General features: G+C 41.2%; 1 protein-coding gene and 1 long non-coding RNA gene across 2 annotated transcripts; one reads left to right on the top strand and one right to left on the bottom strand.

Annotated features, from left to right (window-relative positions):
• Positions 1-350: 350 nt before the first annotated feature.
• LOC122982418 lies at positions 351-6,387 on the bottom strand. Its single transcript, XR_006403448.1, has 4 exons — positions 6,303-6,387; positions 2,139-2,261; positions 1,204-1,276; positions 351-518 (listed from the first exon to the last, which is right to left on the bottom strand). It is a non-coding gene; the product is annotated as an uncharacterized LOC122982418 (long non-coding RNA).
• A 367-nt stretch (positions 6,388-6,754) lies between these two features.
• kcna2b (potassium voltage-gated channel, shaker-related subfamily, member 2b) lies at positions 6,755-13,496 on the top strand. The gene is made up of 2 exons (XM_044351643.1): positions 6,755-6,843; positions 7,592-13,496. The coding sequence occupies exon 2, from the start codon at positions 7,709-7,711 to the stop codon at positions 9,209-9,211; it is 1,503 nt and encodes a 500-aa protein (XP_044207578.1). The 5' UTR covers positions 6,755-6,843; positions 7,592-7,708; the 3' UTR covers positions 9,212-13,496.
• Positions 13,497-16,676: the final 3,180 nt, after the last annotated feature.

Genomic DNA, 16,676 nt, shown 5'->3' with positions numbered 1-16,676 from the left:
AATGACATATTTTCATAGATTTAATCATTTAGAACTGCCAGCTTCACACATTCAACCTTTTGTACATGTGATTTACTTTTTTTCTTAGGACTTTTCAATTGTGTGATATTTCCACATTCACCAGCAGAGCCACAGTATTGGCAGCGCAAGCATATATTGTTGCTAAGGATGATGATGCTGTTGCTAGTGCTCCCACAAAAATGAGATTATTCCTGGATGCTTATTGGCTGATCAGTTCCAGTTTTCAGCCACAGGCGTAGAAGACAAGGCGGGACTCCCATCCAGATATATGCTCTATATGCAAAGACACACACACACACACACACACACACACACACACACACACACACACACACACACACACAAGACAGTCTCAGACATACACATACACACACTCAATGCAAACAAACACATTGAAAATAATATATGCAGCATAGTTCAGACCCAGATGTTAAGATGCATTTTGTTTTTTCTAGCTGGTGGAAGGGGTGATCTGCTGCCAGTCATCTCCATTTATGCTGTCAAAACAAACAGACAGATGGCAGAGAGGGTTATAGTACAAAACAGAGGGAGAGAGAGATGCTGCTGTGCTCTACTGGATGACTCATCACTCTGTCACTGTGACCTTTATCTGCTACCCTCTCCATCGTTATTGTTCCATCCCTCCCCTTCATTTTCATTTTCTGCACACCTTTAACTACATTTCCTGCTGACTATGTTACTCCCCTGACTCCCTCTCCCAGTCATCTTCTTCTTTGTGACATATATCTGCTCTTTCCGACCTAATTTCAACCATTTCCTCTTTTGTTTCGTATCATTGCTCTGGAGTCAGGTGTTGTCTTCCCCCAGGGATTAATGCTGGGTCTGACACAATATTACCACATGTTCCCAAAAGTCGCTGTCACATGAGTCACAGAGAGAGAGAGAGAGAGAGAGAGAGAGAGATTGGTAGCTGATGCTTGTGGCTGTCAGGCTGTGGCTCGTATACATTAACTGTTGAGTTGATTGAACTGACCAGACAGCCAGCACTTTACCGCTGCCTGCATTGTGGGAAGAGAACGTTTGCTAGGGGAGATTTCTCTCAGTGTCACTGCACATTCAGTGGATGTGTAAGCAAAGAGATCTTTGTATATAATGTATATTTAATATGAATTCTGCCATATATACGTACTCATGCAGTATTAACATCTTTAATATACTCACAAGTTTCCTCTTTTAGCTAAGCCACACATCCAGGGCAGTTAGGCTCTCATTGATTTTTCCTTGTTTTCTTAGGCTGAGAAAACAGCAGAAAGTGAAACCACATCCAGAATCAATAGCGGAGTACTATACTCCTGGTAAGAACACCATGAAAGCAATGATCATCAACAGCCTGGCTGCTCTCAACAGGCAGGTAGAGAACTTCCAAGGGCAATCTATAAATACAGAGGGACCCCAGTGGGAGACATACAGAGAAAGAGAGAGGAGTGAGGGGAGAAAATGTAGGGGGAAAAAAAGGATGAGGGGTCAATGTAAGCTGATGTTGTAATTAAGTTACTTAGCTGTTTGTCATCGAGGAGGAGGCTCCCTCCTTGAATCCAATGCCTGTTGTAGGAGCACTATTTTAATAAATGTCATAATGAATTAAGAAGAGAAAGAGGGATTTCATTTGTTCATAGTGAAATGAAAGGTTATGATGGCATTTGGAACTGTCGCTCAGGGAGAAACTAAATTGTAATTTAGCCATATGAGGTGTGTAACAACGCAGGTGTCATCATTAATGCCACTTTATGCATGAGTATGCACTTGGTTGAGTTTCCCCATTCTCCATTTAAGTTGTATACAGTTTGATAAAAAATCAAAAGATCAACTAGGAAGCACATGCAGCTAGTGTGACACTATCCAAGCATGTGTGCTTATTTAAGTGTGTGTGTGTATGTTTGCATATCAATTTTTCTTACACATATGTTTTTACTTTACAGAAACATGTGCAGTTAGGGTTAGGATTAGGGTAACCCTAACCCTAACCCTATGGTACAACTTTTTTGCATGCACATGTTGTGTATTACATCTGTGTGTGTGTGTGTGTGTGTGTGTGTGTGTGTGTGTGTGTGTGTGTGTGTGTGTGTGTGTATTGTAGTTTGTAAATGAGTGATCACCTGCTGCAGCACCAGTAGAGGTCATCCAGGACAAAGCTCCTCCCCTGCAGTCTGCTGTCATAAGTTGGATCAACGCCCTCTTCTCTCACTCTCCTTTTCCCTCTCTCTCTTCTACATGTCTTGCTGCATAGAAAAGGGTGGAGATTTTAGGTGTGCAGTAGGTCTGCTGACTCACACACTGATACATAAACATGCTGATCGCACTCACAATAAATCTCAATGGAGCCATTTATGTGGGTCCTCTCTTGGATTGCAGAGAAATTCATGAATGTAAATGATCAGAAGTTTATTTATTCTCTCAGTAAATTTATTGAATGTGCACAAGTGGGCATGGTGCACACTCCCTGTACTTTCCTGTCCTGATCATCATTATTTGATCTACAAAAAATATCTGTTTTCTTGTCCACAGCTCAAACAAAACTCAGGCCACAAATACATTTCTGTCTAGACATACTCAACCTCCCCCTGAGTCTGGGGCCCTTGCCCAGTCACTACAGTGCACCAGCTGGCAAAAGCAAAAATTGCCAAATACATTTTTAAAAAGATGTTTAATACAGTAAAAAACACTACTCTGCAGCAACAATGCTCACATACGGTTACTGCAGCCATGTGGGGTCATTAGTTGGAAAACATTCTTAAGTTCCTCCACGAGGTTCCATCTGGTCTGCTTGGCTGAACATAAAACAGAATCAATGGTTCCATCCTGCTGAGACTTGGCACAACCTGAATACAAGAAGGAACTGGAGACAGAATTTAGGATCTAAAATGGTTGGAGGGTTAATGGCCCTCAAAACAGCTGATCAGCTTCCAGTAAAACTATTTCTACAAGTAGTATACTGCAAATGGCTTGAGTTAGAGAGATTAGTTTATTAACATCAACTGTATCTCGCACAGATTATGTTCATATGCAGTTATTTTTGAATTATTTAAAGTTTCCATCTAATCAAAAAAATGTTTTTCATCTTGTTACTTTACCTGGATGTTTGAGCTTCACTGTGCAGAATTGTGTATGTGCAGAATTTGACACCGGAAGGCTGTTTTCATATTCATTGCTGTGCTAACATTAAATCTGATTTAAAGGCATGTACATGAGTGCGATTTGTGACATCACAACTAGTTTGAAGCCAATGGGCCAGTATGCAACTTACACAAATTTGATGTGGAAACTTGAAGCCTCCAGTGCTCCAGTTAAAATTATGAAATGAAAAATATTTGCAAATTCATATATTCTGGATTTTTCAGTGAGGGAGCAGAAGCAGAATTCATTTTGAGGATTTTAACAAGGTAATTGAACCTTTGAGGAAAAGCCATTTCAGAAACAAATCAGTATTCACTTTAGTCAAGCACTTTGGTCAACACCTGTTCTTTTTAAATGTGCTCTATAAATAAATTTTACTTTGACTTTTGACTTTATCCAAAGCATATTTTTATATTTCTTACTACATGCCTGGAGGGGATCTTTAAATATGTTTTTGGCAAAATCCGAAGCTGAACATTTTCTTCAGTGTATCCAACAGAATATTTTTATTGCATGTATCTGCCAAAAAATCCCTGTGGCATGGCAGCTGTAGAGGGATTTTTCGGGATTCGTAAGGTTATAGAATGGTTTAGAGTGTGCAACTAAAACCAGTTGGTTGAGGTCAGGGATTTTTTTTTTTTCAACTCAATTTTTTTTATATAGCGTCAAATCATAACAAAAGTTATCTCAGGGCACTTTTCACATAGAGCAGGTCAAGACCGTACTCTATAATTTATAGAGACCCAACAAGGAAAAACTCCCCTTTAACAGGAAGAAACCTCAAGGAGAACCGGGCTCTACGTGGATGGCCATTTGCCTTGACCATCATAAGAATGTTCATTCATATGAGGACTGACTTTTAATATGAGATGTGATATGAATGTTGCCACCATATGAAAATTGTTAATGCAGAATAGCTGCAAGAATGAAATGAAACTACATTTAATACAGTATATGACCCACACTTCCCCCAATCCCAGCAAACTCAATCCCATATATCCCATTCTCTAAGTGCCCTTTTCTCCATCCTGTTACTAAAATTGTGTTATAGATAATTGTTGAGAATGTGGTGGTGGATGATGAATCATTACACTACTGACACCCAGCATTGGATATTGGTGGCCGGGCTCTCAACTGCCCTCCATTTAATATTGGTCCCTCTTCATTTACATTCTTGGACGATGAGGATTTAAGAGTTCCTGGCCATCAATCAGCCTGCTTATGTGAGAGTGTCAATACCTCCTCATTGAGACCTTCAGCCAGAGTGGAAAACTGCTTATCAGCTCTGTGCAAAGTGAGCCACTGCTGTGGTCCCTGTGGTCCCATATCATCATCTTAATCAGTATTTTGACACTTTGATTGGAGTAAGATTGCATATCATGTTGAACCTGTCCTTGGGCAGTACAGAATGGCAGAGCAAGGAGAATGTATGGGGGAGGACGTGCAGTATTCCTCATGTATTCTCTGGAGAGTTGTGGAGTCTCTTTTTCTTTCATGTGCAATTCCCGCTCTCTGCCTGAAGACATATCTGGGTTTTCACCTGTCCCACTTTGAAGCAGTGGAGGAAAGCAGGGCAGGGAATAATCATTGGACTCTCCAGCATTAATTCCATAATTTTTAGTTTATGATTGCATTAAGAGCTGTTAGCATCAGTCTTGTGTGTGTGTGTGAATTTGTGCCTGCATGTGCTTAATTGGTCTGGGCAATAATTAGTGGACTGTGATACAGTTAACAGGTCTGTAAATAATCAGAGCATCATCAATGGCTCGACAAATTATACTGTGTAGAAGCCTGCCTCTACATTCTGCAAATGTTAAGGACCTCACAGGGGGATTTTTCCTGTTAAATGGCTTTCTTTTGGGGAGATTTCCTTATCCAAATTGAGAGTCTAGGGATAAAGTGTGTAAAGGCTGTAAAGCCCCCTGAGGCAAATTTGTTATTTGTGATATTGAACTATATAAAATACTTCAAAGCTACTCATAATATGTTTTAGCAGATAGTGTCATATTTGTGCAAACATAAAGCACAAACACATACAATATTGGAGAATGATGTTTAAATTATTCAATTTGTTACTGTTCTCTTAGCTCAGACGAGTTGACCTGGGACTTTGGTGTTCTGTTCACACAATGATTACAGGTATTGTATCATGTAGGCCTATGTTGCCAATTATAGATGCATCAGGGGAAAATGGCAGGCTGCAAAGAATATTCAAGGGGTATTTGTTATCAGTTTATATTTCTGAACATTTTGTTTGTAAGTATTCTCACATGAGATGAGTATGTTTGGCTGAAACCCGTTTCCACTTTGTGGTGGGCGATGCTTCCCCTTTAATGTGGAGCAGTGAGGACAGGAGTGTCGGGAAAGGGGGAGCGTAGAGGGATGGGGCGAGGCGCGCAAGAAGCTCTTAGTATGCGCTGCGATGCCCAACTGCAGCCCACGCAGCTCAACTATGGTGAATTATGGTGAAATATGAGAGACATGGGAAGAGCCGGCAGCTCAAAAACAGTTGGTCGTGATGAGATGACACAGCCGCTGGACATATTAGTCAAATAAGGGAAGAAGGACAGATATGATGGAATGGACTCACGACCTCTAGGCACCTTTTAAGAGGAGACAAACTGGATACAAATACATGCGTCTGCGCACCAAGAGAATCAGGGTGAATTCCTGCATGCCATTATCTGAAATTATGCTGTAGTCCAACAGACAATGCTATGTTGCTTTGTTTAGTGCATGGAGTATATTGTGGCTGTCGATGATCCACACAGGAGAGGGTTGCAAATGGCTTGAGCATGTCTGGCACCTGCCACTCCAAACTAACTCACTCGCACTTATCAATCAACTACAACACTGCCATTTAATCTTTAAATACCCCAGTGCATGAACTTGGCTGCTTTGACACATATTTTCTGAGAAAAAATGTTTTTCACCTTTTAAAAACGCCATCAGAGGACGTGTTATTCCATGGAATGGGTTGTGAACATAAGCCTCCATTTGTTACTAATGTGCATCATTGGTGTATTCATATGGATATTCCCTATTAGAAAAAAGATGGTGGAACTTACGTGGAGATGAAATAAAAATTAACATTTTAACGAGTTAAAAAGCACAGATGAAAAAAAACATAATGGTGGAATACGGACCTGTTTGGGATCAAACAGGTGATTTCGCCTTTGATGAAATCTGCCGATGTATGGGCGCTTCCGACTAGAAATACTGACAGCAGCGCCTCCCGCAACCTCCCTTCTTTAAGTCTGCAGATATCAGGCTAGAGGATTACCTTTGCTGTTATTGACAGCGGCGGCATATTGTTCTGAAGTGGGGGCGTCACATTTTGCTGATGTCAGAATTTTAAGATTTACTTTCACGAAAATTACTTTGTTCCCACCACAACATCATCGCCCCTCCAGCCGACTTCAACCTGTAGCCTACTGTAGCTGCATCACAGCATGTATCTGCCGGTCACTGAGGCGAGGGAGGTAACACCTGCATCCTCATCCCTTGTCCCCTCTCCCACTCCCACTGCTGCGTTGCTGCAGAGCTTCGGGTGATATATGGCTGGCAGAAAGGAGCTGCTTTGACCGTGGGGGCTGACTTTGGACACTTCTGCTGGGCCCGTTACGCATCACCACCACAATCAGAGGGCAGACTGTAAACAAGTCTTAGAAGAGCCTGTGAAAATAGGTAGGACTTTTTGATTTGCATTCAGATATTGCAACTTTGGTTGTGTCTCTAAAGTAGCCTTAAATACACCTGCATCTTAAGACAGCTTTTGTGCCATGGCCTATGACGTGTGAAGTATATGTCACTGGCCTATATGTCATCTACTGGCTATGACACATTTCCCTAAATGGAACTATTAATTTAATTAAATCAGTGATTTGCTGAAGTTTTTCTGGGCTTTGGGAGAGAATGTTGGTCACATCATATATACAGAGAGAGGAAATTCATCTCAGAGATTGTATGGAGCACTCAGTATATAATCAGATTTGTTGGTTGTAATTGCACCCTGTGAGAGCTGATGCAGTATTACTGGCGAGCATATTGATCCTGCAGTGTGCTCTTATGAGAGAGAACTCATAACCTAATACACATAGACACAATGGAACCAATATGCTCAAATGGTTCGGCCCCCCCGCTTGTTATTTTCAACTGGTCCTGCGCTTGACTGTTTGCATGAAGGTCTTGAAATAGTAATATCTGTAATATCAGTAATTCTGGGAATTACTTAGCCTGTGGAAATGTTACATTTAACAAAATAAAGAGACTATAAACAGTTGTAGGTTAGAAATATATGCCAATTAATACAAGTTGTTGAATGTGCGTGCTTAAAATCTTTCATGCTCATCCAGTACAAAAGACAAAAACATGGCACACATGGTAATCACAGCTAACATCACAGCCTTTCTCTGCCCTCTGTCCTGTCTTTTAGCTCCTCACAGGCAGATCTGCCTATACCTGAACCCACAAGCGTGTGGAGCCTTTATCTCCTCGTGGCCTGACGTGGCCCCACCCTGTCTGAAAGCTGCAGGTCCCATCTCCCTCCAGTATGACGGTTGCGACCGGCGACCCTGCGGACGAAGCAGCAGCACATCCAGGTCAGCCTCATGACCAATATGACCCGGAGCCGGATCATGAGTGCTGTGAGAGGGTCGTCATCAACATCTCGGGCTTACGCTTTGAGACGCAGCTCAAAACCTTGTCCCAGTTTCCAGAGACACTGCTGGGCGATCCCAAGAAACGGATGAGATATTTTGATCCTCTCCGAAACGAGTACTTTTTTGACCGGAATAGACCAAGTTTTGATGCTATCCTCTATTATTACCAATCAGGAGGGAGGTTGCGCCGGCCTGTTAATGTGACCCTGGATATTTTTTCTGAGGAGATCCGGTTTTATGAATTAGGTGAGGAGGCTATGGAAATCTTCAGGGAGGATGAAGGTTTCATAAAGGAAGAGGAGCGGCCTCTGCCAGAGAATGAGTTTCAGAGACAAGTGTGGCTGCTGTTTGAGTACCCAGAGAGCTCAGGTCCTGCTCGCATCATTGCCATCATCTCTGTCATGGTGATTCTTATATCTATTGTCAGCTTCTGTCTGGAGACACTGCCAGTTTTCCGAAACGAAGATGAGGAGATGTACAATTATCCATTCCAATCTATGTCCAACGTAACCTCTACCTATGACAGCTCTACATATTTTACAGATCCTTTCTTCATTGTGGAGACCCTCTGCATCATCTGGTTCTCTTTTGAGTTCCTAGTCAGGTTCTTTGCCTGTCCAAGTAAAGCTGGATTTTTTGGCAACATCATGAACATCATTGATATTGTGGCAATCATCCCCTACTTCATCACCCTGGGCACAGAGCTAGCAGAGAGGCCAGAGGACAGCCAAGCAGGCCAGCAGGCTATGTCTTTGGCCATTCTCCGTGTCATTCGTCTAGTCAGAGTGTTTCGTATCTTCAAACTCTCACGTCACTCCAAGGGGCTCCAGATCTTGGGGCAGACTCTGAAGGCCAGTATGCGTGAGCTGGGCCTCCTCATCTTCTTCTTGTTCATCGGCGTGATCCTCTTCTCCAGTGCTGTCTACTTCGCCGAAGCAGACGAGCCACATTCCCAGTTCAGCAGCATCCCTGAGGCCTTTTGGTGGGCTGTGGTTTCCATGACCACTGTGGGCTATGGAGACATGGTCCCAACTACCATTGGAGGGAAGATTGTGGGGTCTCTCTGTGCAATCGCCGGTGTGCTGACCATTGCCTTGCCAGTACCTGTCATCGTGTCGAACTTCAACTACTTCTACCACAGAGAGACGGAGGGTGAAGAACAGGCACAGTATCTGAATATCCCAAGTGTGCCTAAAGCCAACTCAGCTGAGGATCTGAAGAAGAGTGGACGGAGTGGCAGTGGATCCACTCTCAGTAAATCCGACTATGTGGAGATCCAGGAGGCTGTGAACCACAGCACTGAGGACTTCAGACCAGAGGCCATGAAAACAGGAAACTGCACCCTGGCCAACACTAACTATGTAAACATCACTAAGATGCGTACAGATGTATAATGCCAGCTGCTGTAGATGGTTAACTTAAGCTCGGGTCTGCAGGGACTGTAACAGGAGGATGAAGGTGTGACTCCCTGTACTGACCAACGTATGGCACCCAGTATGGAGGTCCAGAGCAGACGAGTGAGATTAACTTGGAGAAGAGGTCAGCAGAGAGAACGTCATGTTCTCCCACGTCCGAAGGTCCAATCAGAGCATATCATAGAACTGCCATCCGTCTTATTTGGGACATTGTTTGTGTCTGCATGGAGTTAGTCTTACCTATGTGACAGTAGTCGTCCTGCTCGCAACAGTAGCCAAATAGTAGCCTAACCAGTAATAATCTATATTAACAGCATAAGGGACCACCTGTTTCTACTTTCCTTCTCAAACTGCCGCCAGGAGAAGATGCACGCCAACAATAATTTAGATCAGCGTAACTTTTATTTTAAAATGTAACTTAATTAATCAACTTGTGATTAAAAACAGGCCATACTATCAGCATTCATGAGCAATTTCTGCTGCTCTAACTGCCAAGGTCCTGACTCAGAGAAAAACAAAATCACTGAGATCACAGCCATTGTGTCAGGGCGAAACTGAATTCAGCAACAGAGAAAGAAAGAGAAAGAGTGATACTAATATGCTTTTGGCCAAATGGTCGTGTGTTGCTTTCTCTGTGAGAGAAAAAAAGCTTCATTCAATGGACCTGAGTGCACTAGCATTCCTGCCTTGGCCCTAACTATATATTGTCTAGTACAAACTAGTGGCCTCTATAGAGACCAAGAGATAGATGACAGTGCTGTGCTGTAATTCTGGACCACAACAGCACACCACCTTATTTTTCCTGCCATTGTTTCTTGATGAAGCTCAAGAGGATTTATCGCATGTACACATACCAAGACTTTGCCTTTTTTTGTTTACAGCCAATGCAGGCTAGCAGGTGGATGAAAGAAATATGTCTTTAAACAGAGTGAATGTCTTGTTTATTTATTCGTGTTTGTACATTTTACTTGTCTCCATCAATGTGTGCTTCTTTAGCAATAGGATGAATGTGTGCTTTTCAACTCTCATAGGGTGAGCACTCACATTTTTTATGGTTGAAACACCCAACGTGGAAGGATAGATAATGAATATAAGTAGTGTTCTGTGTGAGTGCCTATTTCTCCACCTTTTTAACTGTACCTTTAAGTGTCTCTTTAGCTGCCGCCTGGGTCCACTGTAACAGATGTGCAGTGAGTAATGTTTAGTTTGACACTACTGCCCAGCATAAATGTTGCTGTTCTTGACTTCATAGCATTCCATGTTTGTAGAAATACATAAAATGAGATTAAGGAACCAACTACAGTGAGATTTAAGTTAGTTGTTTTTGTCAGAATCCAGTTTTGTAACAGTTAAAGGTTCATGGCAGCAAAGTTAACTGGTTCAATGTACAATTAATTAAGGCTTTTAATGTATTAACCCTAATATTTCACAATTCTAAAGGCCCGACCAAAGCATGAGCTCAATCAGGCCAACTGAAATCAATTTAGGAGACTTTTAAGGTCCATCTATTGTCATACCAGCAATGCCAGCTTTGTATTATTCAGTCTTACTGTAAGCTTGTGTATAATATCCAGACACCCATTAGCAATACTGATGAAATCGATTGCTCCTAGCTAATTTAAATGGATGAAGGATCTAGCATCATCAGTTTATCCTGGCATGCCCTCTCTCCCATATAGTTCTCCCGTTAAAACAACAAATCAAAATTAGTGAGCTTTGTCTGCCTCTGGAACAAGTTAGATAAAAATATTTTGCAATTATTTCACTGTTAGATTTTACAGCATCAAGTGTCAATCATCAGGTCACCAAAGACAAATGTGCTGCCACCTGGCTTATCTTGGATTGTAAAAGAGATTTATTGTTTTCTCAGTATTTATTTATTTAACTTTTTTGTACCCATGCATTTTGAACAATCATTACATTGGTGCATTTTGCCCATATTCTAATGCAGGACGTAGGCTATGTGTTCTTCATCAGCTTTTTATCAAACAGATGCTGTTCTGCTATTGTAGTACTGCATGTCCTTTGAAATATTCATTGTAGCATGCGTTAGTATGAATAATACTTAAAAGGCAAATTGACTTAAATATATTCCAATATCTCTATAGGTACCGGCAGTATGTGCAATATATGAAAGACAAGTGTCTTGTATTAGATGTGTGTACACTTTGTATATGCACCTTCTTGCCGTTGCTATTTGAAATCCATGTGAAGTATTTACCCAGAGGGCTTTGTGTGCCCACGAGAAGATTTGTTTTCCGTTTATAATGCAAGGAAGATTGATAAAGTAAGAGCTGGTTAAACAAGAGAGGAAATAGGAAGTTTGGTGAGATAGAGAGTCCAAAGCCACAGGGACAGCTAAACATATGATCCACAGTTCAGACTTTAACTTGTGTGCTGCTCCCTTTAGCTTTATTGTCTTTGTAGTCAGTTTCAGTCACAGCCCAGTAACTGTGTCTCATAGTGAAAGCACAACAACAGCTACCTACTATCTGCTGCCAGCACAGTGGATGCAGACTCAAATAGTTGGTCAGTCAGACTTTTTGCTCAGCCAAGTGTATCATAATGCTCCAAGGGACTGTCTGAGTGCCCCTATCTCTGATATATAGGTCCATCAAGCTCAGTGTGTAGTGTTTTCTGTGTATGTGTATGTGTGTGTGAGAGAGAGAGAGACAAAGAGATTGTGAGAGAAACAGAGCTTTTAGATACAAGCTGAGCATGTAGCTCTTAGAGACAACTTGCTGGCAGTTATCGGCCAGAATGACTATGGTGCTCTGTATATTCTATTCCATCACAGCACACTGTTTACAGCCTGTGTATATTTATTCAACACATGCATATAGTATATTCAACAGGTAAACAGAGGGGAATGTCTTGCCACACTCACTACAGATCAGATCTATCAGCATGTGTTGACTTATGAGATATGCTACGGCATCAGCCAAGGCCAGTTACTGGGAATTGTGGAGTGGAAATAGAGGAAAGAAGAGGAAAGGTTGGGAAGTAAAATATGTTAATGAAAGTTAGATAAACACTGCCCACGCCCTCCTTTGCTTTTTACTCTGATGTGTAATTGTATTTCTCCTAACAAGCTTTTATGTGCTGGAACACCTATGTGACTTTATGTGGCCTGAAAGCTTCGTCTGGACTGCCGTCTTTTCCACTCTTGTTACCAAGCACACTGTTGAAGTGACACTCTCTGTCAAGACAAAAACATTCTCATGGGAGAAACCAACATTGACAGCACATCAGGATAATCCGAACACAAGGAAAACACATCTCTGCTGTACTTCATAATACAGACTAGAGGACACTTGATACACACTCAAAGACTTTTAAACATATACAGCCAGTGTACACACACTGCCTGTGAACATACATATACCTTCATGGTCACCTCTGCTGTCAGGAGAGTCACCTGTGGTTCTATCAAACATCAAGGCCACAAAGTGAATGGACTTCAACCCACTGCTGGTGATCAACAAACGTAGCCATGTAAACAATGTATCTATAAGCTGCTTTCAATGATGTCTTAAAATGCGTAAAGCTTCAGCTTTAAATTGAGCTTCTGCCATGTTCAGATTCCTGTGTAGCAGGGAATCGAAGTGTATGCTTGCTGAACTAATCCAAGAAACTAAAGTTGTGCTGTAGGTGAATTATCTCTTAGTTTTGGTATGCTCCAGGGACAAAGGATGGAAGTATATTAAAAAATCAAAAAGGAAATATAATTTCTATGAGAACTTTAACTTATTTGTGTCATCAGACACTGTATAATTGATCTGTTTGTTTGTTTTTTTCACTATGTTTTTCTATTTGAATGTCATTATTAGGTCACCTTTGAGCCTCACACAGTGCAGGGGCTGAAGTCTGACTAAAATACACATGCAAGCCTTGGACAAATAGATTCTGCCTTTATATTTTTACCCTTAGCCAACCACCTCCACTTACTTTCTACTTATGCCACTTCCTCTACCTTATTCATCTATTTGCCAATCACAAATCTTCAGCTCCTTCACTGTATTACGGCCTCTGCTCATAGTGGTCTATACTCTGTCTGTATAAAGCCTGTGTTTTTTTCTACCATTGTAAGACCATGACGCAAACTGTCCATTGTTACACACAAAGGAAATATGGATCTGAACACTTGACATGCCCTTCACAAGGACTTCCAATGGATATAAACCGATTGAATAGAGAATATCTACACAGAGATTCTTTCATCATTCAAAAATAATTGTAAATTATAAAACTACTATGAATAATAATGGTCTTGATGATGATATAATAATAACATCTTTATGATAACCTCAAGCTGCTGTTGTGTCTTTCTCGTGATGCAGGATGTTTTACAAAAGGCCTTGTGTGAAGACAAGCGTCTTTTTAAAAAAAACAAAGGGATTTGTAATTCAAATTGGGGATTTAGATCAGTTTGGATCATAATGATGCCCATACTGTCCCAAAGGCCACATCAATTTTCCAGGTGTTTGGGATAATGATTTTTAACTGTGATGTTTTTCACCTTAACAATAAACAGACATGTGACAAATTAAAGGAAAAACCAACATACAGTGTTTTAGTAAGGTGTTGGGCCACCATGTGCTGTCAGAACAGCTTCAATGCTCCTTGGCATTGGTTCTACAAGTCTCTGAACTCTACTGGAGGGATGAACACCATTCTTCCAAAAAGATATTCCTTCATTTGGTGTTTTGATGATGGTGGTGGAGAGCGCTGTCTAACGCATCCAAAATCTCCCATAGGTGCTCAACTGGGTTGAGATCTGGTGATTGTAGAGGCCGTAGCATAAGATTCATTTCATTTTCATACACATCAAACCATTCAGTGACCCCTCATGCCCTATGGATGGGGGGGCATTGTCATCCTGGAGGAGACCACTCCCATTAGGATAGAAATTTTTCAACATAGGATAAAGGCGATGACTCAGAACAACTTTGTTTTGATTTGCAGTGACCCTTCCCTCTGAGGGGATAAGTGGACCCAAACAATGCCAGCAAAATGACTCCCATAGCATAACAGAGCCACCAGACCCCCTCACTGTAGGTGTCAAGCATTTAGACCTGTACCAGTTTTTCCTTTTATTAGGTGCACTTAATGCAAAGAGAATTAAGTCATGGGAATGAAAACTGAAGGTTCCAGATACAGCATAAATTTATGAAAGCACCACTGAAATTCCTGACCATTACAGAAGGTATATTTGAATTGACTATTGACCCTCACCTTCTCAATGGTTTTGTGTCCCGTTTCCCATAAGTGAATCTTACACTCTCTGTGGTTTACTGAGAAAGCAAAGTGGTCTATTTATAAAAAGCAAGGAGGAGGAAAGAGAGGCAGAGAGATTTAGAAGGAGTGTAGAGAGCAAAATGCTCTCGACTCCTGGTTCAACATGGAGTGGGACAAGTACAAACACTCTGTAGTATCCGTGCCATTTAGTAGTGTCTCACACATCCTAGTAGGTGGAAATGTTTGTCTCTCCTCTTGTTGTAACTCCCTTATGCTCTCATCACTGCTCCTTGAGTTCTGGCTTCGCTCTCTCTATTATTTTCCCCTCTCACATTTCATTTCCCACACATTTTCTCTCTCTCTCCCTCCATTGCTGCTTCTCCAGTGGCTCTAAGCACCAAAGTAATGCACAGTGGGTGATCTGATTCTCCTCTCAGACATATATTAGCAGGAGTAATGCTCCATCTGGTTGTCTAGGTGGACTGGGTTCCGGTATGTCAGCTAAGGACAGTAGCCAGGCAGCCTTCCAGATAACTGATGGATATTGATCCACTGATTGCTGTAAAAGGAGCTTTGCTCAAGTTCTCTTAAAGCCCGTTAGACAGCCAATATGCCACCTATATCACAAATCTGTGGTTTATCCTGTCTTACAATGCATGCAAGGATGTTCCCTGCTTTTGACCTGACTTACTTTGACGGCAAGGCTCATTAAATGATTTAAAGCGGCCACAAGAAAATAATAAAACTGATATATTAAGTTTCCCTGCCTATATCCTCTTCTGACGCCTGTCATTTTGATGGACACAAGTGCACTTGTGTTTGTATGTTGTATGAGGCAATACCCAATAGACCAAGTGAATGCCTCACACGCTGTGAACATTTGCCCATTGCAGTATGAGCTGATTTATAACCTAATACACAGCCCATTTAATGGCCTGTCAACCTGAACTTGCTTTATAGCAGACCAGCTTCCATGAGGGAAACCTCTGTGTGTACTGTGCACATCTGTTCATTTATGTGTGTGCATGTGGAGGAGGGGAAGCCCTTTTTTCATTATTCCTGTCCCAACAGTGGAAGCCCCCTGTGTTCACCTCTTCTATTAATAGCGCATACAGCAGGTTTCCTTTGTGTTTATAGGGAATGCCTCCTTCTTGCTTTCAAGAGGTAAATAGAAGATTGTGTATATTGCTGGTGTGGAGGACTAAGATTTTGTGTTAGATCTGTAGTTTTTGTCGAACACAAAGGAAAATCTAAATAGATATTTTTAAATAATGTGAACTGCAATGTAAAAAAAAACAATTTTTTTTTAAATTCAAAAAGGTCTAAAAAAAACATTTTGGTTGCAGGAAGGATGCATGTTTGAAAGAGGGAGAGAATAATGGAAGGGGTGGAGTGGGAGCAGGGTCAGATTTTGAAGAGGAGGTGAACATATGAGAAAAGAAAAACGCCACCAGGGAGCTCCAGCCCATCGATGTGTTTAATGAGCAGAATTGATTTACGGGCTTGGCCTACATTCTGTAGGCTGCTCTCCATCATATATGTGTAGTTACAGCTAACCACAGAACTGTAAGGGTCTTCAATGTAGACTTTAAGATACCTGTGTAGTATATATAAAAGCTGTTTATAGAGCTCTGTTTTACAAGGAGAAATCCACGAAACCCACCAATTTCAATTAAGAAATATTTATAGATAATGTAGAATTAAATGTAGAATTTTGGCCCAAAAACCCCTCATTTGATCTTGTGTCTGCAGTTGATTTGCAGTTGTTGTCCGGTAGATAAGGTTACCAATTGATGTTGATTCCATATATGTGAATCAGCCATGCTGTGTATATCATCTGTCTTTATTAAGTGACAAAATTTAACATGGAAGCAAAACAAAGCACATGGCACCAAGAAATGTGTTCCAGAGGAATAGCAAAACCAGCTTAAGTATATACATAGCATAGCAAACACTGACATGACCTTCAGAGAAAAAACTCCCAGGAAAATATCTTATATCATGCATTAGTCTTTCAAAATGGTGTCAACGAATAAATTAGCATAAACAATGCTATATCTGCTATATGTATATATATGTACTTATGGATGACCCAAAGAGATGAAGCTGAACCTTGTGCAAGCAGTGAACTTGTATCACAAGGACATACATACTTCAAGATTTTTTAAATGAACACTAGTTTTGAGACATTTCAAGTGAGGTAAAT

This window comes from Thunnus albacares, chromosome 5 (assembly GCF_914725855.1).
Source record: "Thunnus albacares chromosome 5, fThuAlb1.1, whole genome shotgun sequence".
Classification (NCBI taxonomy): domain Eukaryota; kingdom Metazoa; phylum Chordata; class Actinopteri; order Scombriformes; family Scombridae; genus Thunnus; species Thunnus albacares.
Note: the sequence above shows the minus strand (reverse complement) of the source record. Positions and strands in the feature narration are given on the sequence as shown.

What these genes read in the sequence shown, in the direction of transcription:
- kcna2b (XM_044351643.1), top strand. Translation starts at nt 7,709, where the DNA reads ATGACGGTTGCGACCGGCGACCCTGCGGACGAAGCAGCAGCACATCCA.